Source organism: Oncorhynchus kisutch, linkage group LG7, assembly GCF_002021735.2.
Source record: "Oncorhynchus kisutch isolate 150728-3 linkage group LG7, Okis_V2, whole genome shotgun sequence".
Lineage (NCBI taxonomy): Eukaryota > Metazoa > Chordata > Actinopteri > Salmoniformes > Salmonidae > Oncorhynchus > Oncorhynchus kisutch.
The window spans coordinates 41,527,959-41,552,061 of NC_034180.2; the positions used below are offsets into that span (position 1 = coordinate 41,527,959).

General features: G+C 44.5%; 1 protein-coding gene across 1 annotated transcript in view; it reads right to left on the bottom strand.

The window, feature by feature from the left end:
• LOC109893973 (estrogen-related receptor gamma-like) overlaps nucleotides 1–24,103 on the bottom strand; it is a 138,569-nt gene that overhangs the window by 60,706 nt on the left and 53,760 nt on the right. Inside the window, exon 4 of the mRNA XM_031828080.1 lies at nucleotides 1,135–1,245. Coding sequence (XP_031683940.1) covers nucleotides 1,135–1,245 — 111 coding nt within the window. The remainder of the gene's footprint in view (nucleotides 1–1,134; nucleotides 1,246–24,103) is intronic.

Genomic DNA, 24,103 nt, shown 5'->3' on the forward strand with positions numbered 1-24,103 from the left:
GAGAGAGAGAGAGAGAGGAGAGAGAGACGAGAGAAGAGAGAGGAGAGAGAGAGGAGAGAGAGAGGAGAGAGAGAGGAGAGAGAGGAGAGAGAGAGAGAGAGAGAGAGAGAGAGGGAGAGAGAGAGAGAGAGGAGAGAGAGAGAGAGAGAGAGAGAGAGAGAGAGAGAGAGAGAAGGAGGGAGAGAGAGAGAAGGAGAGAGTGAGAGAGAGAAGGAGAGACAGAGACAGAGACAGAGACAGAGACAGAGACAGAGACAGACAGAGTAAAGCCTGTGTTGGCTAGCAGTAGGATCAGGATCAGGTGGGATAAAGCCACGGGGTTACTCCAGCAGCCACATTCCTAATGTGATTTTCCCTCCAATAATTATTCAGATTATTTCTTCAGCTTTTATGCAGTACAGCATATTGTGTTCCACAAGAATATGCTAGCATTAAGTAAAAGGGTTTATGAGACAGAGCAGGTAAGCACCTCGCGGGGAGAGGAGAGTAGAGAGGAGAGGAACAGAGATAGCGTCTGTCTGTTTGCCCAATGAGTGGCAGATGGCTGATGAGAAAGACAGGGAGAAAGAGAGGGAGAGCGGTAAACGTTGGTTTGATACCAAAAAGTAAAGAATGTAAGCACTCACTACTGTAAGTCGCTCTGGATAAGAGCGTCGGCTAAATGACTAGAAAGTAAATGTAGTGATGTCTTTGCCAGATTGGATTACATCTGGATTAGGCCTCTCTCTCTCTTTTCATCTCCCTCTCTATCTCTTTCCAATGTCGCTTCATCACTCGCCCTTGCGTTCTCATACATTCATTTCCCCTCTCAGGAAGTTACACTCTCAGAAAGTTACACTATATCTGTTGACATTAATATTTATGTCTCTCTCTCTTTCCTTCTCCCCATCTCTCCTTCAAAAAACCCTCCAAGGTGTGATCATGTGTATAACTACCAGGAAGGAACATCTCTGCAATATCTGTGTGTGTCTTCAAAATATCTGTGTGTGTGTCTTCAAAGTATCTATGTGTGTGTCTTCAAAATATGTGTGTGTGTGTGTGTGTGTGTGTGTGTGTGTGTGTGTGTGTGTGTGTGTGTGTGTGTGTGTGTGTGTGTGTGTGTGTGTGTGTGTGTGTGTGTGTGTGTATCCTTACATGGCTTTTTGGGAGGCAGGGCCAGTTGAGGGTTGAGGTAGGGGCTGTTCTCAGCGTCTATCCGGCGCTTGTACTTCTGTCTGCCACCACGCACTCGGTCCAGCCGCACACCTAGACAGACAGACAGGCAGACAGACAGACAGACAGACAGAAAAAAACAGACAGACAGACAGACAGACAGACAGACAGACAGACAGACAGACAGACAGACAGACAGACAGACAGGCAGACAGACAGGCAGGCAGACAGACAGACAGACAGACAGACAGACAGACAGACAGACAGACAGACAGACAGACAGACAGACAGGCAGGCAGACAGGCAGACAGGCAGACAGACAGACAGACAGACAGACAGACAGACAGACAGGCAGACAGACAGACAGACAGACAGACAGACAGACAGACAGACAGACAGACAGACAGACAGACAGACAGACAGACAGACAGACAGACAGACAGACAGACAGACAGACAGGTTAGAGATTAAACAGTTACATATGAGCAAAGATAAATCATAACCAGGGAGAAAGAGAGGAAATGGATGTGTGTGTTTTGGGATCGTTCTGGTTGTTATCATCCCTTTATTACAGTGTCCTGTGGCCTTAGCCAGTCGCTAATTTATCAAGGTGCTATAGCAGTAAAAAGATATCTATTCGTTTCTCTCTCTCTCTAACCCCCCTCTCTCACGCTAGTCTTTCCACCTTAAAGACCTATCTCTGTCTTTAATTAATTGACACACAAAGGAGCCCTAATTTAATTATGCACAGCTCTCCTGGGATTGGCTGTTTCCTTGGTTACCACTTAAAGGTGGACAGGGAGAGGCCCATGTTATGTTGGGATGAGAGAGGAGAGGAGATAAGAGCAGAGGAGAGGAGATAAGAGCAGAGGAGAGGAGATAAGAGCAGAGGAGAGCAGAGTAGGTGTAGTGGAGGATCCTGTTCCCCCTAGAGAACTCTCTGCAGTCAGAGACAACGGGCTGAATTTAGAAGTTTCAAAAGGAACCACACACACACTCATGAACGCACCCCCCAAACACACACCTTTCTCTACCTTTCTACTAATGGTTGAACACACTACTCTCCCCCCAGAATATAGACGGGGGTGTTAGTAAGACTTCACATTAGTGACATGGTGAGTTTCTAGTGTAGACAGGGAAATGTCAAGGCCCACGACATAGAGCTGTTGTCAGCTTCTACTGCTAATGAGCTGTAACCAGATACACTCACTCACTCACACACACAAACACACCTACAGTGCCTTGAAAAAGTATTCATCCCCCTTGGCGTTTTTCCTATTCTGTTGCATTACAACCTGTAATTTAAATTTTTATTTGGATTTCATGTAAAGGACATAGACAAAATTGGTGAAGTGAGATGAAAAAAATAACTTAAAAAATGATACATAATAAAAAACAGAAAAGTGGTGTGTACATATGTATTCACCCCCTTTGCTATGAAGCCCCTAAATAAGATCTGGTGCAACCAATTACCTTCAGAAGTCACAACATTTGTTAAATAAAGTTCACCTGTGTTCAATCTAAGTGTCACATGATCTGTCACATGATCTCAGTATATATACACCTGTTCTGAAAGGCCCCAGAGTCTGCAACAACACTAATCAAGGGGCACCACCAAGCAAGCGGCACCATGAAGACCAAGGAGCTCTCCAAACAGGTCAGGGATGAAGTTGTGGAGAAGTACAGATTAGGGTTGGGTTATAAAAAAATATCTGAAACTTTGAACATCCCACGGAGCACCATTAAATTAATTAAATTAAAGAATGGAAAGGACAGGGTACCACAACAAATCTGCCAAGAGAGGACTGCCCACCAAAACTAGTGGTCCAGGCAAGGAGGGCATTAATCAGAGAGGCAACAAATAGACCAAAGAGAACCCTGAAGGAGCTGCAAAGCTCCACAGCGGAGATTGTCCATAGAACCACCTTAAGCCGTACACTCCACTGAGCTGGGCTTTACGGAAGAGTGGCCAGAAAAAAACATTGCTGTTCGCCAAAAGGCCTGTGGGAGACTCCCCAAACATATGGAAGAAGGTACTCTGGTCAGATGAGACTAAAATTGAGCTTTTTGGCCATCTAGGAAAACGCTATGTCGGACGCAAACCCAACACCTCTCATTACCCTGAGAATACCATCCACAGTGAAGCATGGTGGTGGCAGCATCATGCTGTGGGGATGTTTTTCATCAGCAGGGACTGGGAAACTGGTCAGAATTGAAGGAATGATGGATAGTGCTAAATACAGGGAAATTCTTGAGGGAAACCTGTTTCAGTCTTCCAGAGATTTGACTGGGACGGAGGTTGACCTTCCAGCAGGACAATGACCCTAAGCATACTGCTAAAGAAACACTTGAGTGGTTTAATGGAAACATTTAAATGTCTTGGAATAGCCTAGTCAAAGCCCAGACCTCAATCCAATTGAGAATCTGTGGTAGGACTTAAATATTGCTGAACACCAGCGGAACCCATCCAACTTGAAGGAGCTGGAGCAGTTTTGCCTTGAAGAATGGGCAAAAATCCCAGTGGCTAGATGTGCCAAGCTTATAGAGACATACCCCAAGAGACTTGCAGCTGTAATAGCTGCAAAAGGTGGCTCTACAAAGTATTGACTTTGGGAGGGTGAACAGTTATACACGCTTTTCTGTTTTTCTGTCTTATTTCTTGTTTGTTTCACAATAAAACATATTTTGCATTTTCAAAGTGGTAGACATGTTGTGTAAATTAAATGATACAACCCCCCAAAAAATCTATAAATTCCAGGTTGTAAGACAACAAAATAGGAAAAATGCCAAAGGGGTTGAATACTTTCGCAAGCTACTGTATAATGAAAAACATGCACGTTGCAGGCTGACATGTAGGGTTTGATGGCTTTCACATACTGTATGGTCAGCTACAGGACTGTAACACATTTATAGGTGTCCTAACTGAGAGAGAGACACATATATATATATATATATATATATATATATATATAGAGAGAGAGAGGAGTGGGATTGAAGGAGAGAGGGAGGGCTAAGGGGAATTGGAGGAGAGGAGAGAAACGGAGGAGAGGAGTGAAACCCATAGGAGGGACGGAGAGGAAATTCATTTCATCATGTCATAAATCTGCGCCTGATTACAAGACACTTAGGGTTTTAATTAAGGAAGCAGACAGATAGGCCTATTGTCTGACTTGAGTGTTCACTTCCTTTTAAATGATCCTCTTCTCTTGGGCCTTTACTAGAAACACACAGATGACCATGAAGACATTACAAGACTTGTTGAGGATTTCATAGCGGTGGTAGAATCCCTTCTGGCATCTAGCAATTTTATAGGGAAGTAGAGGGACAGAGAGAGGGAGGGAAGAAGGAGGGGTAGAGGGAGAGGGAAGGAGAGAGGGAGGGAAGAAGGAGGGGTAGAGGGAGAGGGAAGGAGAGATAAAGGGGGGAAATGTAAAGGGAGAGGGATGGAGAGAGGGAGGGAAGAAGGAGGGGTAGAGGGAGAGGGAAGGAGAGATAAAGGGGGGAAATGTAAAGGGAGAGGGATGGAGAGAGGGAGGGAAGAAGGAGGGGTAGAGGGAGAGGGAAGGAGAGATAAAGGGGGGAAATGTAGAGGGAGAGGGATGGAGAGAGGGAGGGAAGAAGGAGGGGTAGAGGGAGAGGGAAGGAGAGATAAGGGGGGGAAATGTAGAGGGAGAGGGATGGAGAGAGGGAGGGGGACTCTTACTCTCACAGTCCATTAATACAAAGGTGGAGTGGAAGAGGGAAGAAGAATAGCGATAGATGACTAGGAGATGAGGAGAGGAGGAGAGATAGATGACTAGGAGACGAGGAGATGAGGGAGATAGTTTTTTAATTTTTTTATTTCATCTTTATTTAACCAGGTAGGCTAGTTGAGAACAAGTTCTCATTTACAACTGTGACCTGGCCAAGATAAAGCAAAGCAGTTCGACACATACAACAACACAGAGTTACACATGGAATAAACAAACATACAGTCAATAACACAATAGAAAAAAGTCTATATATATATTGTGTGCAAATGAGGTAAGATAAGGGAGTTAAGGCAATAAATAGGCCATGGTGGGGAAGTAATTACAATATGGCATTTAAACACTGGAATGGAAGATGTGCAGAAAATGAAAGTGCAAGTAGAGATACTGGGGTGCAAAGGAGCAAGAGAAATAAATAAATACAGTATGGTGATGAGGTAAATAAATACAGTATGGGGATGAGGTAGTTGGATGGGCTATTTACAGATGGGCTCTGCATCTCTGAGATGCTCTAACAGCTGGTGCTTAAAGCTAGTGAGGGAGATACGTGTCTCCAGCTTCAGTGATTTTTGTAGTTCGTTCCAGTCGTTGGCAGGAGAGAACTGGAAGGAAAGGTGGCCAAAGTAGGAATTGGCTTTGGAGGATGACCAGTGAGATATACCTGCTCCTGCTGGAGCGTGTGCTACGGGTGGTTGCTGCTATGGTGACCAGTGAGCTGAGATAAGGTGGGGCTTTACCTAGCAGAGACTTGTAGATGACCTGGAGCCAGTGGGTTTGGCGACGAGTATGAAGCGAGGGCCAGCCAAAGAGAGTGTACAGGTCGCAGTGGTGGGTAGTGTATGGGGCTTTGGTGACAAAACGGATGGCACTGTGATAGACTGCATCCAATTTGTTGAGTATAGTGTTGGAGGCTATTTTGTAAATGACATCGCCGAAGTTGAGGATCGGTAGGATAGTCTTTTTTACGAGGATATGTTTGGCAGCATGAGTGAAGGAGGCTTTTTTGCGAAATAGGAAGCCGATTCTAGATTTTATTTTGGATTGGAGATGCTTAATGTGAGTCTGGAAGGAGAGTTTACAGTCTAACCAGACACCTTGGTATTTGTAGTTGTCCACATATTCTAAGTCAGAACCTTCCAGAGTAGTGATGCTGGACGGGCGGGCAGGTGCAGGCAGCAATCGGCTGAAGAGCATGCATTTAGTTTTACTTGCATTTAATAGCAGTTGGAAGCCACGGAAGGAGAGTTGTACGGCATTGAAGCTCATCTGGAGGTTAGTTAACACAGTGTCCAAAGAAGGGCCAGAAGTATACAGAAGTATACAGATGACTTGGAGAGATAAGAAGATGTGGAGAGAAGGGGTGAGATGGTGATATTCAATCCCAGTCTTCTGTCCCCACATGCTTCAAGATGGCCACCATTGTTCCTGTGCCCAAGAAACTAAATGACTATCGCCCCGTAGCACTCACTTCTGTTATCATGAAGTGCTTTGAGAGGCTAGGGATCATATCACCCCTACCTTACCTGACACCCTAGACCCACTTCAATTTGCTTACCACCCCTATAGATCCACAGACGATGCAATTGCCATCGCACTGCACACTGCCCTATCCCATCTGAACAAGAGGAATACCTATGTAAGAATGCTGTTCATTGACTATAGCTCAGCATGCAACACCATAGTACCCTCCAATATCATCTTTAAGCTGGAGGCCCTGGGTCTGAACCCCGCCCTGTGCAACTGGGTCCTGGACTTCCTGGTGGGTTGCTCCCAGAAGGTGAGGTCAGTACAAGTGCATCAACGCTGGGACCGAGAGACTGAAAAACAGCTTCTATCTCTAGGTCATCAGACTGTTAAATTCTGTTAAATAGCTATCACTAGCACATTAGAGGCTGCTGCCCTATATACTGCATATAGATTTGGAATCACTGGCCACTTTAATAATGGAACACTGGTCAGTTTAATAATGTTGACATTGTTTTGCATTGTTCGTATTGTCATGATACTGTAATTTGTACTTTGATACCGATAACAAGTTTAGTACCACGATAACATCACGATACCCGATAACATCATGATACTCGACAACATCACGATACCCGATAACATCACGATACCCGATAACATCACGATACCCGATAACATCATGATACTCGACAACATCACGATACCCGATAACATCACGATACCCGATAACATCACGATACCCGACAACATCACGATACCCGATAACATCACGATACCCGATAACATCATGATACTCGACAACATCACGATACCCGATAACATCACGATACCCGATAACATCACGATACCCGACAACATCACGATACCCGATAACATCACGATACTCGACAACATCACGATACCCGATAACATCACGATACCCGATACCATCACGATACCCGATAACATCATGATACTCGACAACATCACGATACCCGATAACATCACGATACCCGATAACATCATGATACCCGATAACATCACGATACTCGATAACATCACGATACTCGACAACATCACGATACTCGACAACATCACGATACCCGATAACATCACGATACCCGATAACATCACGATACCCGATAACATCATGATACTCGACAACATCACGATACTCGACAACATCACGATACTCGATACCATCATGATACTCGATAACATCACGATACTCGACAACATCACAATACTCGATACCATCATGATACTCGATAACATCACGATACTCGACAATATCACGATACTCGATACCATCATGACACTCGATAACATCACGATACTCGACAACATCACGACACTCAATAACATCACGATAACATCATGATACTCGATAACATCATGATACTCAACAACATCACAATACTCGATAACATCACGATACTCGATAACATCACGATACTCGATAACATCACGATACTCGATAACATCACGATACCACAAAAACAACAAATAGAAGGCATATTAGCCAAAGTCACAGAATGGCACTGGATCCAGACAGATAAACTCAGCCACTGCTCTGTTCACTGGATCCAGACAGATAAACTCAGCTACTGCTCTGTTCACTGGATCCAGACAGATAAACTCAGCTACTGCTCTGTTCACTGGATCCAGACAGATTAACTCAGCCACTGCTCTGTTCACTGGATCCAGACAGATAAACTCAGCTACTGCTCTGTTCACTGGATCCAGACAGATAAACTCAGCTACTGCTCTGTTCACTGGATCCAGACAGATAAACTCAGCTACTGCTCTGTTCACTGGATCCAGACAGATAAACTCAGCTACTGCTCTGTTCACTGGATCCAGACAGATAAACTCAGCTACTGCTCTGTTCACTGGATCCAGACAGATAAACTCAGCTACTGCTCTGTTCACTGGATCCAGACAGATAAACTCAGCTACTGCTCTGTTCACTGGATCCAGACAGATAAACTCAGCTACTGCTCTGTTCAATCGTTGGCCATCTTTTGAGTTGAATGGCATTACATTTGAAAAATGTTATGTACATTTATTGGACAGCCATGTATGCATGAATTAATCAATTATACAATCATACAATTAATTTGACTTTGTTTTTACCAATCTAACTACAAAACAACATAACGGTAATCATTTAGTTGAATGGTAAATCTCAATTGATAAACTGGGCGAATCAAGATGTAGCCTAATTCTATTCACAATACAGGTGAATGGAAATTATTCAATAGGAGTGTCTGCATGCACTGAGTTATTGAGCTTGTTTTAGCACATTTCATGGGGCTACAGATGACAAACAATTCCTTCCATTTCAGATTTATTCTATTGGAAACGGCTAGGAAAAGTATTATTATTATTATTATTATTTTATTGTACTGATCAACAGCATTTGCATAAAAGCAATCTCTTACTTTATTAAAAGAGTGAACCATCTCTTTAAGAAAGTAATGACATCATTAAAGAGGTATTCACATGAACATTGTAGTCATTTAGTATCTTATCCAGAGCAACTGGATTCATCTGAGATAGCTAGGTGGGACAACCACATATCACAGTCATAGGAAGTCATTTTTTCCTCAATAACGTAGTCAGTAGAGTCAGAGCTAGAGGAGCAAAAGCTGATAAATTTTATTTTGACTTTGACTTTGGAATCTAGTGGAAACCAGATGAGAGGTGAGGGAGATGAAGAAGTCAATGCGTTTTTGGTGGTGAGGGAGACAAAGTGAATTTATAATGTGGGGGGAAAAAGTATTTGATCCCCTGCTGATTTTGTATGTTTTCCCACTGACAAAGAAATTATCAGTCTATAATTTTAATGGTAGGTTTATTTGAACAGTGAGAGACAGAAAAACAACAACAAAATCCAGAAAAACGCATGTCAAAAATGTTATAATTGCTAAGTATTTGACCCCTCTGCAAAACATGACCTAGTACTTGGTGGCAAAACCCTTTGTTGGCAATCACAGAGGTCAGACAGAGGTTTCTTGTAGTTGGCCACCAGGTTTGCACACATCTCAGGAGGGATTTTGTCCCACTCCTCTTTGCAGATCTTCTCCAAGTCATTAAGGTTTCGAGGCTGACTTTTGGCAACTCAAACCTTCAGCTCCCTTCACAGATGTTCTATGGGATTAAGGTCTGGAGACTGGCTAGGCCACTCCAGGACCTTCATGTGCTTCTTCTTGAGCCACTCCTTTGTTACCTTGGCCGTGTGTTTTGGGTCATTGTCATGCTGGAATACCCATCCACGACCCATTTTCAATGCCCTGGCTGATGGAAGGAGGTTCTCACCCAAGATTTGATGGCACATGGTCCATCGTCCCTTTGATGTGGTGAAGTTGTCCTATCCCCTTAGCAGAAAAACACCCCCAAAGCATAATGTTTCCACCTCTATGTTTGATGGTGGGGGTGGTGTTCTTGGGGTCGTAGGCAGCATTCCTCCTCCTCCAAACACGGCGAGTTGAGTTGATGCCATAGAGCTCCATTTTAGTTTCATCTGACCACAACACTTTCACCCAGTTGTCCTTTGAATCATTCAGATGTTCATTGGAAAACTTCAGACGGGCATGTATATGTGCTTTCTTGAGCAGGGGGACCTTGCGGGCACTGCAGGATTTCAGTCCTTCACGGTTTAGTGTGTTACCAATTGTTTTCTTGGTGACTATGGTCCCAGCTGCCTTGAGATCATTGACAAGATCCTCCTGTGTAGTTCTGGGCTGATTCCTCACCGTTCTCATGATCATTGCAACTCCACAAGGTGGGATCTTGCATGGAGCCCCAGGCCGAGGGAGATTGACAGTTCTTTTGTGTTTCTTCCATTGTTGTCACCTTCTCACCAAGCTGCTTGGTGATGGTCTTGTAGCCCATTCCAGCCTTGTGTAGGTCTACAATCTTGTCCCTGACATCCTTGGAGAGCTCTTTGGTCTTGGCCATGGTGGAGAGTTTGGAATCTGATTGATTGATTGCTTCTGTGGACAGGTGTCTTTTATACAGGTAACAAACTGAGATTTGGAGCACTCCCTTTAAGATTGTGCTGTATAAAAGACACCTGGGAGCCAGAAATCTTTCTAATTGAGAGGGGGTCAATTACTTATTTCCCTCATTAAAATGCAAATCAATTTATAACATTTTTGACGCGTTTTTCTGGATTTTTTTGTTGTTATTCTGTCTCTCACTGTTCAAATAAACCTACCATTAAACTTATAGACTGATCATTTCTTTGTCAGTGGGCAAACGTACAAAATCAGCAGGGGATCAAATACTTTTCCCCCTCACTGTAGATATCAGCATATTTTGCAAATCTGGTTTCAGCTGTAAGTGAGCAAGGAAAGTTAGCTGGCAATTAAACCTGGCAGCTACCGGCTTTGTCTAGCATTGTAAAAGTGTTCTAGCCTGTAAGGACATTGTTTTGCGAACAGTAATGAACAGTTTCAACATTTCTACATGCAGTGTTGCATTATTCAAGTGTGTTAAATTGTGTGCAGCCTGAGTGGGGAGCTAACACAGCTCAGACAGCTCTAGCAATGACTAAGTAGAGCAGGAACTCTGCTCTTCACACGGTCAAAGAGCTATGCTGATACAGACTTGGTCTTTTCAATCACGTGAGACACATTTGACAGAAGTACCGAATGTAACAGAAATTCTAGTAGGATGTATGGGTATACTGTGCAACACTAGTGTGTGTGTGTTTGTGAACGTAGGGCCCAGAATATCGGAGCATCGCTTTGAACGTGCAGGGAAAGATTTCCGCTGGCGTTTGGATCGCCCTCAGACAGGGATTTGCATTCTGGGAAAATGTGCTGACCAGCGGAGAGACAACAGACGTGAGAGACTTAGCAAACACGCTAAGCTGAAGAGAGAGAATGAATTAGTGTGTGTGTGTATGTGTGTATGTGTGTATGTGTGTATGTGTGTGTGTGTGTGTGTGTGTGTGTGTGTGTGTGTGTGTGTGTGTGTGTGTGTGTGTGTGTGTGTGTGTGTGTGTGTGTGTGTGTGTGTGTTTGTGTGTGTGTGTGTGTGTGTGTGTGTGTGTGTGTGTGTGTGTGTGTGTGTGTGTGTGTGTGTGTGTGTGTGTGTGTGTGTGTGTGTGTGTGTGGGATGTACATGTATGTGCAAATACAGATGACACACTGAATTGACTGCTCCTACCCTTGATTCGATCAGATAAGAATCACTTCAGAAACAAGACCAACAAGTGTTTTCCATCTCTGGCACACCATATAATGTACTGTAGGTACATCCTTTGCCACACCAACATTCTGTATTGAACTATTCCCTTCTCTGTCAATAGAAGCCTCTTAGAGGAAGAGGAGGAAGTTCGAAAGAGAGACAGTTAGACGAAAAGAGAGCCACGGCAGTTTGTGTGTGTGTGTGTTTGTGTGTGTGTGTGTGTGTGTGTGACAGCAGAAGAGCTGACAGAACAGGTACAGAGAGGGGTCGTGTCATCAAGCGGTCAAGAGACTCTGAACTCCAAGTGGGCTAGCACACAGGGGGCTGGGATGGAGTGATGAAGGAGGGATGGGTGGAGAGGTGCATGAACATCAGCAGATATATTATCATGTATGAAATGAACACTATACTGTTAAACTATAGTATATATTTACTGTTAAACTATAGTATATATTTAATGTTACACGACAGTATATATTTGCTGTTAAAATGTAGTATATATTTACTGTTAAACTATAGTATATATTTACTGTTAAAATATAGTATATATTTACTGTTACACTAGAGTGTATATTTACTGTTAAACTATAGTATATATTTACTGTTAAAATATAGTATATATTTACTGTTACACTATAGTATATATTTACTGTTAAAATATAGTATATATTTACTGTTACACTAGAGTGTATATTTACTGTTACACTATAGTATATATTTACACTACAGTATATACTTACTGTTACAGTATAGTGTATATTTACTGTTAAAATATAGTGTATATTTACTGTTACACTAGAGTATATATTTACTGTTACACTAGAGTGTATATTTACTGTTACAGTATAGTGTATATTTACTGTTAAAATATAGTGTATATTTACTGTTACACTAGAGTGTATATTTACTGTTAAACTATAGTATATATTTACTGTTAAAATATAGTATATATTTACTGTTACACTATAGTATATATTTACTGTTAAAATATAGTATATATTTACTGTTACACTAGAGTGTATATTTACTGTTACACTATAGTATATATTTACACTACAGTATATACTTACTGTTACAGTATAGTGTATATTTACTGTTAAAATATAGTGTATATTTACTGTTACACTAGAGTATATATTTACTGTTACACTAGAGTGTATATTTACTGTTACAGTATAGTGTATATTTACTGTTAAAATATAGTGTATATTTACTGTTACACTAGAGTGTATATTTACTGTTAAACTATAGTATATATTTACTGTTAAAATATAGTATATATTTACTGTTACACTATAGTATATATTTACTGTTAAAATATAGTATATATTTACTGTTACACTAGAGTGTATATTTACTGTTACACTATAGTATATATTTACACTACAGTATATACTTACTGTTACAGTATAGTGTATATTTACTGTTAAAATATAGTGTATATTTACTGTTACACTAGAGTATATATTTACTGTTACACTAGAGTGTATATTTACTGTTACAGTATAGTGTATATTTACTGTTAAAATATAGTGTATATTTACTGTTACACTAGAGTATATATTTACTATTACACTACAGTATATTTTTACTGTTACACTACAGTATATATTTACTGTTACACTAGAGTGTATATTTACTGTTACACTATAGTATATATTTACACTACAGTATATACTTACTGTTACACTAGAGTGTATATTTACTGTTACAGTATAGTGTATATTTACTGTTAAAATATAGTGTATATTTACTGTTACACTAGAGTATATATTTACTGTTACACTAGAGTATATATTTACTGTTACACTATAGTGTATATTTACTGTTACAGTAGAGTGTATATATACTGTTACACTAGAGTGTATATATTCTGTTACAATAGAGTGTATATTTCTTACATGATAAGATTTTGATAAAAAAAACTTTCACCTGTTGTAATAGCCATGTATATTATCTGATTAATGTGGTATTTAGTTACCTGACACAAGAACAAGCCATTTTATCAGAAAATATCATTGAGTATCAGAAATTGCTGTCTGTAAGGCCTCCGGAATGATGCAGTGGTCTAGGGCACATCACAGACCTGGGTCCGATCCCAGGCTGTGTCACAACCGGCCTTGACCGGGAGTCCCATAGGGCGGCTCACAATTGGCCTAGCGTCGTCTGGGTAAGGGGAGGTTTTGGCTGGGTTGTGACACAGCCAGCTTTACTTGGCTCATCACGCTTTAGCGACTCCTTGTGGCAGGCTGGGAGCCTGCAGGCTGACCTCGGTTGTCAGTTGAACGGTTTATCCTCCAACACATTGATGCAGCATTGATGGCGGGCCATGTTTCGGAGGACTCATTACTCAACCTTCTCCTCCCGAGCCCGTTGGGGAGTTGCAGCGATGAGACCGAAATAAATACAAAAAAATAAATAATTTGCTGTCTGTCTAGACAGAAAAATACTCTGTAAGATTTTGCAGTAAAAAAAAATGTCATAGTTGCTGCTTTTTTCCTTTATTGAGCAGCATACATACATATATTTGATCAAATATTGTATCAGTATTTAAGAGTTGATTTACTAATGACCTACCCCTGTTATTCCTTTCTCGCTTATTGCTGCTCTCTTCCTCCCTTTCTCATGCGCATGCACACAAACGCACACACACACGCACACACACCCACATGCACGCACGCACACACACACACACACACACACACACACACACACACACACACACACACACACACACACACACACACACACACACACACACACACACACACACACACACACACACACACGCACACACACACACACACACACACCACAGTGTGCGCTCACTTCATAAAGACCCTTCTAACTACCTCATTTATTTCCCACCAAATTAACTCACTCTCACTCCTGATTAATGATTTAATCTAAATGAATCAAATTAAAAATTATATTTCCAAAGCCCACAAAAAGAGGAAAAAGACGAGGGAGAAAGAGACCATTCCCTCTTAACAAATGAGCCTTCAAATAATAAAGGATGACCAGGAGAAGAGGAGAGGGGGAGGAGAGGAGGAGGAGAGGAGAAGGGGGCAGTAATGAAATGGGAATGGCCAGGTAAAGAGAGAGGGGGAGGAAGACAGAGAGAGAGAAGAGAGGTAGGGAGAGAGGGAAAAAAGGAAGAGAAAAATTGAGATTGAGGAAGCTGGATGAGAGTGGGATATGTGATTGGGCAGGTAGAGAGAGAGAGGGGAGGCGCAGAAGAGAGAGAAATTGAGAAACAGCAAAAATAAGAAGTAGAAAATAATAAGGGTTAGGGAAGGATGTGGTAAGTAGAGAGAGGATAGAGAGAGGAGGAGTGAGACAAAGGAGAAGAGAAAGCTGGGTTGAATTCCTCTGAGGGTTCCTGTAATTATAGTGTCACTTTCACAAACTACACCTCCTCTCTCATCCCTGCATCCCTATTGCATTGTTCCCTTCTTTGCTTCATTTTTCATCCCCCCTCTCCCTCATCTTCCACTCTTCCCTGACAGGACATTACATTATATTATAGCCAGGTCAGCCTAGTTACCAAGGCTTTAGTTTAGCAGGCTAACACAGTCATGTTAGCACATTGAAAGTGTCAGTAAGTCACCGAGTGAACTATAAAAAAGTCACCCATGTGAGTGAGAGGAGGAGGAGGAGGAGGAGGAGGAGGAGGAGGAGGAGGAGGAAGGACAGGGTAGGTGGATGTTGACTGATGTTGTTGTGTTGTGATATAATGTTTAAAATGTACACACACACACACACACACGTGTACACACTCTTAGAAAAAAACTTCTATCTAGAGCTTAAAAGGGTTATTCAGCTGTCCCCATAGGAGAACATTTTGAAGCCATCTTTTGTTCCCAGGTAGAACCCTTTTGAGTTCCACATAGAACCCTTTACACAGACGGTTCTACATGGAACCCAAAATAGTTCTACCTGGAAGCAGAAAGGGTTCTCCTATGGGGACAGCTGAAGAACCCTTTAGGAAGGACAAGGACACGTAGGGCTGTCAGATGTCCCGCTGGCTTAATAGACAGTGTGATGAAGGGGAATCATTCCCAGCGTGGGAATATTGCTGAGGACCAATATCTCGATCCAAGCTGATCCGATCACCATGGATTTTACCCTGGCCCAGCGCCGTTCCGTGTGTGTTCGGACAATTGAAGGATTGTGTGTGAAATGCCATTGACACATTTGTGCTTTTGTAGGAAAAACAACAAAGAGAGAGACACATGAGAAGAGACATGATTGATTTCAGATGACCGACACACACACACACACACACACACACTGTGTGTTTGTTTATGTGTGTGTGAGTGTGAGAGAGAGAGAGAGAGAGAGAGAGAGCCCTTGAATTGAATTGAATTGAATTGAGAGAGAGGGAGAGAGAGACTGACCAACAATCTAATACTTTACAGGCAAATGTATCCCTGTAACTCTACACCAGCAAAGCAAATGCTCTAATATAGCAACATCATGCATCTTCACCATCACATACTGCTATTAAGAATGTCTGCTACAACACAACTAGTGTTGTGTTGTTTTGTTGAATCTTTAATAATGGCATCGATAAAGTTCCCTATTCAAAGCTATTTTGAAACCTCCCTATCACACTCCACACTCCCACACAATCCCTCAGGAGAGAGGGAAGAAGATAGAAAGAGGGAGGGAGAGAGAGGGATAGAGAGAGGGGGGAGGAAGAGAGCAGAGAGAGAGACAGACAGCGACAGAAAGAGAGAGAGGGAGGGAGGGAGGGAGGGAGACAGAGAGAGAGAGGGAGAGAGAGGGATAGAGAGAGGGGGGAGGAAGAGAGCAGAGAGAGAGACAGACAGCGACAGAAAGAGAGAGAGGGAGGGAGGGAGACAGAGAGAGAGAGAGGGAGAGAGAGGGATAGAGAGAGGGGGGAGGAAGAGAGCAGAGAGAGAGACAGACAGCGACAGAAAGAGAGAGAGGGAGGGAGGGAGAGAGAGGGAGAGAGAGGTAAATGTATAAGGCAGGCCATTCAGTAGTTTTATGGTAATTGAGGTTGTTATGTGGCTGATGTGTGGACAGGGCCTTTCTCTCTATCCACCCCTCTCTCCATTCCCTCAGACTAGTGGTTAGACTTTTGGGCCAGTAACCGAAAGGCTGATAAGGTAAAAATCTGTCGTTCTGCCCCTGAGCAAGGCAGTGTCCCAGGCGCCGAAGACGTGAATGTCGATTAAGGCAGCCCCCCTCACCTCTCTGATTCAGAGGGGCTGGGTTAAATGCAGAAGACACGTTTCAGTTGAGGGCATTCAGTTGTACAACTGACTAGGCATGCCCTTTTCCTTTCCCTCCCTCCCTCCCTCCCTCCCTCCCTCCCTCCCTCCCTCCCTCCCTCCCTCCCTCCCTCCCTCCCTCCCTCCCTCCCTCCCTCCCTCCCTCCCTCCCTCCCTCCCTCCCTCCTTCTCTCCATCCCTCCCTCCCCTTCCCCTCTCTCCATCCTTCTCTCCATCACTCCCTCCCTCCCTCCTCTTCCCCTCCCTCCATCCTTCTCTCCATCGCTCCCTCCTCTTCCCCTCCCTCCATCCTTCTCTCCATCGCTCCCTCCCTCCCCTTCACCTCTCTCCATCCTTCTCTCCATCCCTCCCTCCCCTTCTCCTTCCACTCCCTCCATCCTTCTCTCCATCGCTCCCTCCCTCCCCTTCCCCTTCCTCCATCCTTCTCTCCATCACTCCCTCCCTCCCCCTCCCCTCTCTCCATCCTTCTCTCCATCCCTCCCTCCCCTTCCCCTCTCTCCATACTTCTCTCCACCCCTCCCTCCCTCCCCTTCCCCTCTCTCCATCCTTCTCTCCATCCCTCCCTCCCCTTCCCCTCTCTCCATCCTTCTCTCCATCCCTCCTTCACTCCCCTTCCCCTCTCTCCATCCTTCTCTCCACCCCTCCCTCCCTCCCCTTCCCCTCTCTCCATCCTTCTCTCCATCCCTCCCTCCCCTTCCCCCCTCTCCATCCTTCTCTCCATCCCTCCCTCCCCTTCCACTCTCTCCATCCCGCCCTCCCCTTCCCCTCTCTCTCTCCATCCTTCTCTCCATCGCTCCCTCCCTCCCCTTCCCCTCTCTCCATCCTTCTCTCCATCCCTCCCTCCCCTTCCCCTCTCTCCATCCTTCTCTCCATCCCTCCTTCCCTCTCCATCTTCACTCCTATAGTTGATGCAATAACAGAGCACCGTTCCTTTCAGGGCTGGGGGACTGATGGACAGTTAGATAGGCTTAGACAATGGCTCCTGTTTAAAACTATATAGAATTCTATATATAGAATTCTATAGAATTAGACAATGGTTTCTGTGGTATAAAGAGGTGATTAACCAAATCCAACCAAAATCAGACACACATAAATGATCACAGCAGTGTTTACTGTCCTGGACTGAGATAATGTTCCTATGCTATGTGACGACCGAGAACGGATGAGAGAGAAAGAGGGAGAGGGGATGATAAGAGAGGTGTGTGTGTCTTCATGGGGAGTGGCAAGAGCTGAAATGAGAACAGATCAGTGGAGCGATGCCCTGGGCCGTGGGCAGGTGGCTGTGTGTGTGTGTGTGTGTGTGTGTGTGTGCTCCTTGCAACCATTAGATAGCAGGGGAGATGCTCCCTGTTCCCGTACTCAGACTTCACCTGGTGCTGTGTGTATGTATGTGTAGTCAGCCATCGATCCCAAATCAAATCAAATCAAATCAAATCAAATGTATTTTTATAGCCCTTCGTACATCAGTTGATATCTCAAAGTGCTATACAGAAACCCAGCCTAAAACCCCAAACAGCAAGCAATGCAGGTGTAGAAGCATCCCAGTCCAACATACAAAGATACAGTGAGAAAGAAAAAAATGTTGCTAGTCAACAAAACATAACACTGTATTAGTGTATTAGTGTGTGTTAGTGTATTAGTGTGTGTTAGTGTATTAGTGTGTATTAGTGTGTGTTAATGTGTGTTAGTGTATTTGTGTGTGTTAGTGAATTAGTGTGTATTAGTGTACTGCCGTAGTGTGTATTAGAGGATTCGTGTGTATAGTGTGTATTAGAGTATTAGTGTGCATTAGTGGGGTATTAGTGTATTAGTGTATATTAGTGTATTAGTGTGTATTAGTGTATTAGTGGGTAGTAGTGTATTGTTGTATATTAGCATATTTGTGTATATTAGTGTATTCATGTGTATTAGTATTCATGTGTATTCGTGTGTATTAGTGTATTCATGTGTATTAGTGTGTATTAGTGTATTCATGTGTATTAGTGTTTATTCATGTATTAGTGTGTATTAGTGCTGATAAGACTGGGAACATAGTGATTGACAGGACCGTGACTCTCACAGAAACACTCTATTGAGGCTAACACAGATACACTCTTGAGGCAAACAAGTTTGTGTGTGTTTGGTTGTCTTGAGTGTGTTTGGTTGTCTGAGTGTGTTTGGTTGTCTGAGTGTGTTTGGTTGTCTGAGTGTGTTTGGTTGTCTGAGTGCATCGACATCAGGCATTTTCAAAAGCAATAGACCCATGACTGTGTGTGTGTGTGTGTGTGTGTGTGTGTGTGTGTGTGTGACTATGGGAATGTCTCCTACACACATACATTCTCTCTCCCAGGCAGGCTGCTCCAGTCCCAGATATCCATTAGCTCTCCTATGTCTCCACAGACAGATACAGCCGCTGCACTCCTCTGGGACCAGACCACCAAGGCACCACTAGTCTCAACTTGCTAGTCTGACGCAAAAGTGAAATAAAAAATGAACAGTAAACATTACACACAAAAGTTGCAAAATACATTTCTAATGTCATATTATGTCTATATACAGTGTTGTAACGATGTGCAAATAGTTAAAGTAGAGACGAGGAAAATAAATAAACTTAAATGTGGGTTTTATTTACAATGGTGTTTGTTCTTCTCTGGTTGCTCATTTCTTGTGGCAACAGGTCACAAATCTTGCTGCTGTGATGTCACACTGTGTTATTTTACCCAGTAGATATGGGAGTTTATCAAAATTGGGGGTTTATCAAATGTGTGGGTCTGTGTAATCTGAGAGAAATATGTGTCTCTAATATGGTCATACATTTGGCAGGAAGTTAGGAAGTGCAGCTCAGTTTCCACCTCATTTTGCGCATAGTGAGCACATAGCCTGTCTTCTCTTGAGAGCCAGGTCTGCCTATGGCAGCCTTTCTCAATAGCAAGGCTATGCTCACTGAGTCTGTACATATTGAAAGCTTTCCTTAAGTTTGGATCAGTCACAGTGGGCAGGTATTCTGCCACTGTGTACTCTCTGTTCAGGGCCAAATAGCATTCTAGTTTGCTCAGTTTTTTATACATTTTTTTCAATGTGTCAAGTAATTATCTTTTTGTTTTCTCATGATTTGGTTGGGTCTAATTGTGTTGCAGTCCTGGAGCTCTGTGGGGTCTGTTTGTGTTTGTGAACAGAGCCCCATGACCAGCTTGCTTAGGGGACTATTCTTCAGGCTCATCTCTCTGTAGGTGATGGCTTTGTTATGGAAGGTTTCGGAATCGCTCTTAGGTGGTTGTAGGTGGTTACGTGGTTCTCTCTCTCTCTCTCTCTCTCTCTCTCTCTCTCTCTCTCCTCTCTCTCTCTCTCTCTCTCTCTCAATTCACTTCCATTCAAATCAATTCAAGGGGCTTTATTGGCATGGGAAACATGCGTTAACATTGCCAAAGCAAGTGAGGTAGATAATATACAAAAGTGAAATAAACAATCAAAATTAACAGTAAACATTACACATACAGAAGTTTCAAAACAATAAAGACATTACAAATGTCATATTATGTATATATACAGTCTCTCTCTCTGTCTCCAGCAGACAGAAAATACAAACTGTGTAAGGGAAACAGGTAGTCATAACATCTCTTCTCCTCCCCCTGTATGTCTATATCCCTTCTGTCTGGTGGAACCAGGGAACTATATTATTGGGTAAAGAGCCCTTCCTCCATCCCCACTAGAACCACTAAAGAGCCGTTCCTCCATCCCCACTAGAACCACTAAAGAGCCGTTCCTCCATCCCCACTAGAACCACTAAAGAGCCCTTCCTCCATCCCCACTAGAACCACTAAAGAGCCGTTCCTCCATCCCCACTGGAACCACTAAAGAGCCGTTCCTCCATCCCCACTGGAACCACTAAAGAGCCGTTCCTCCATCCCCACTAGAACCACTAAAGAGCCGTTCCTCCATCCCCACTGGAACAACTAAAGAGCCCTTCCTCCATCCCCACTGGAACCACTAAAGAGCCCTTCCTCCATCCCCACTAGAACCACTAAAGAGCCCTTCCTCCATCCCCACTAGAACCACTAAAGAGCCGTTCCTCCATCCCCACTGGAACCACTAAAGAGCCCTTCCTCCATCCCCACTAGAACCACTAAAGAGCCGTTCCTCCATCCCCACTGGAACCACTAAAGAGCCCTTCCTCCATCCCCACTGGAACCACTAAAGAGCCCTTCCTCCATCCCCACTAGAACCACTAAAGAGCCGTTCCTCCATCCCCACTGGAACCACTAAAGAGCCCTTCCTCCATCCCCACTAGAACCACTAAAGAGCCCTTCCTCCATCCCCACTGGAACCACTAAAGAGCCCTTCCTCCATCCCTACTAGAACCACTAAAGAGCCCTTCCTCCATCCCCACTGGAACCACCAAAGAGCCCTTCCTCCATCCCTACTAGAACCACTAAAGAGCCCTCCCTCCACCCCCACTAGAACCACTAAAGAGCCCTTCCTCCATCCCTACTAGAACCACTAAAGAGCCCTTCCTCCATCCCCACTGGAACCACTAAAGAGCCCTTCCTCCATCCCTACTAGAACCACTAAAGAGCCCTTCCTCCATCCCTACTAGAAACACTAAAGAGCCGTTCCTCCATCCCCACTAGAACCACTAAAGAGCCCTTCCTCCATCCCCACTGGAACCACTAAAGAGCCCTTCCTCCATCCCCACTAGAACCACTAAAGAGCCCTCCCTCTACCCCCACTAGAACCTCTAAAGAGCCCTTCCTCCATCCCCACTGGAACCACTAAAGAGCCCTTCCTCCATCCCCACTGGAACCACCAAAGAGCCCTTCCTCCATCCCTACAAGAACCACTAAAGAGCCCTCCCTCCACCCCCACTAGAACCACTAAAGAGCCCTCCCTCCACCCCCACTAGAACCACTAAAGAGCCCTTCCTCCATCCCCACTGGAACCACTAAAGAGCCCTTCCTCCATCCCCACTAGAACCACTAAAGAGCCCTACCTCCACCCCCACTAGAACCACTAAAGAGCCCTTCCTCCACCCCCACTAGAACCACTAAAGAGCCCTCCCTCTACCCCCACTAGAACCACTAAAGAGCCCTTCCTCCATCCCTACTGGAACCACTAAAGAGCCCTTCCTCCATCCCCACTGGAACCACTAAAGAGCCCTCCCTCTACCCCCACTAGAACCACTAAAGAGCCCCCCTCAGGTCACTACTAACTGAGCGAGCAGAGGGTCCCCACTACCCCCCTGTACCCTCTAATTGAGTGTTCTGTCTGGATGCCATGGGAGACAGGAAGTGCTTGTTAGCCCCGCCCCCTGACCTTTCTCTCTGGCTGACGCATCATTATGACCTCATTAAACTCTGCCAAACAGCCACCGCCAGAGGGGAAATACCACAGGGAGAGTGGATGTGTCATGTGGGACTTAACCTCTGCTAGTCACATCTCTCCTTCCTTCCTTCCTTCCTTTCTTCCTTTCTCCCTCTTCCAGAGGGGCGGCAGGGTAGCCTAGTGGTTAGAGCGTTGGACTAGTAACCGGCAAGTTCAAATCCCCGAGCTGACAAGGTACAAATCTGTCATTCTGCCCCTGAACAGGCAGTTAACCCACTGTTCCTAGGCCGTCATTGAAAATAAGAATTTGTTCTTAACTGACTTGCCTAGTAAAATAAAGGTAAAATAAATACAAAAATAAAAGAGAAGAAGATGGATTTTTAGGAAATAGGCCACAGTGATGTATGTGTGTAGGGGAGGCCACAGTGATGTATGTGTGTAGGGGAGGCCACAGTGATGTATGTGTGTAGGGGAGGCCACAGTGATGTATGTGTGTAGGGGAGGCCACAGTGATGTATGTGTGTAGGGGAGGCCACAGTGATGTATGTGTGTAGGGGAGGCCACAGTGATGTATGTGTGTAGGGGAGGCCACAGGAACACACAAAAGGCTGGTTTGTCTGGTTGCTTAGAGGACGACGTGTCACATCAAGCTACCGATGTACACCCCCCCCCCCCCTCCCACTGTACGACCAATGCCAGCTGTTTGTGTCCATCTGTGTCCTTTACATACAATCTGACCTGAGGTTTGGATCCAGCTGGTAAACTAGGGGGAGTGTGTGTGTGTTCAACATACTGTGTCTACCTGATAGGGACTTACAGCAGGGAAAACAGCCTGCAGTATGTGCAGTGTGAGACAATGAGAGCTGGCACTGTGCTGTACACACACACACACACACAAACACACACACACACATACACACACACACACACGCCCGGGCTCGACCGGATAAGAGAGGCGATGAGATGTACATTCAGCTTAAAACAAACTGACTGTGGGGAGATGCACGCCAAGACAGAAATGCACTGGGAGAGTGTGTGTCTGTGTATGTATGTGTCTTTGAGTGTGTGTGTGTGTCTCTGAGTGTGTGTGTTTATGTGTGTGTATGTGTGTGTGTGTGTGTGTGTGTGTGTGTGTGTGTGTGTGTGTGTGTGTGTGTGTGTGTCTGTGTGTGTGTGTGTGTGTGTGCGTGTCTCCTCTCTGATGGATATGTGTTTGGAATGGGGTGAAACCCTGGCTGTCAGGAGGGGTGAATGGGGGAGTGTGTTTGTCTGTGTTTGGGGGAGTGTGTTTGTCTGTGTTTGGGGGAGTGTGTTTGTCTGTGTTTGTTGTCTCTGTTTGTGTTTGTCTGTGCCTGTGTGTGTGTGTGTGTGTGTGTGTGTGTGTGTGTGTGTGTGTGTGTGTGTGTGTGTGTGTGTGTGTGTGTTGCGTATGACGGTGGAGAGTGGGTACTTGCGATATACAGGAGACATAAATACAGGGACCATGTGTGTGAGAAAAAGGAAGAGACGAGAAGAGGGGTTGAGGAAGAACGTTGGAAAAGCAGCAGAGATGTGAATACTGAGACGATGACAGGAAGAGGGGAGAAGAGGAGGAGGGGAGGAGGGAGAAGAGAAGGAGAGGAGGAGAGGAGGAGGGGAGAAGAGGAGGAGAGGAGGAGGGGAGACAAGGAGAAGAGGAGGAGGGGAGGAGGGAGAAGAGAAGGAGAGGAGGAGAGGAGGAGGGGAGAAGAGGAGGAGAGGAGGAGGGGAGAAAAGGAGGAGAGGAGGAGAGGAGGAGGGGAGAAGAGGAGGAGAGGAGGAGAGGAGGAGGGAGAAGAGGAGGAGAGGAGGAGAGGAGGAGGGGAGGAGAGGAGGAGAGGAGGAGGGGAGGAGGGAGCAGAGGAGGAGAGGAGGAGAGGAGGAGGGGAGGGAGAGGAGGAGAGAGGGAGGGGAGAAGAGGGAGAAGAGTAAGAGAGGAAGGGAGGAAGAGGAAGAGAGGAGGAGGTGAGAAGAGGA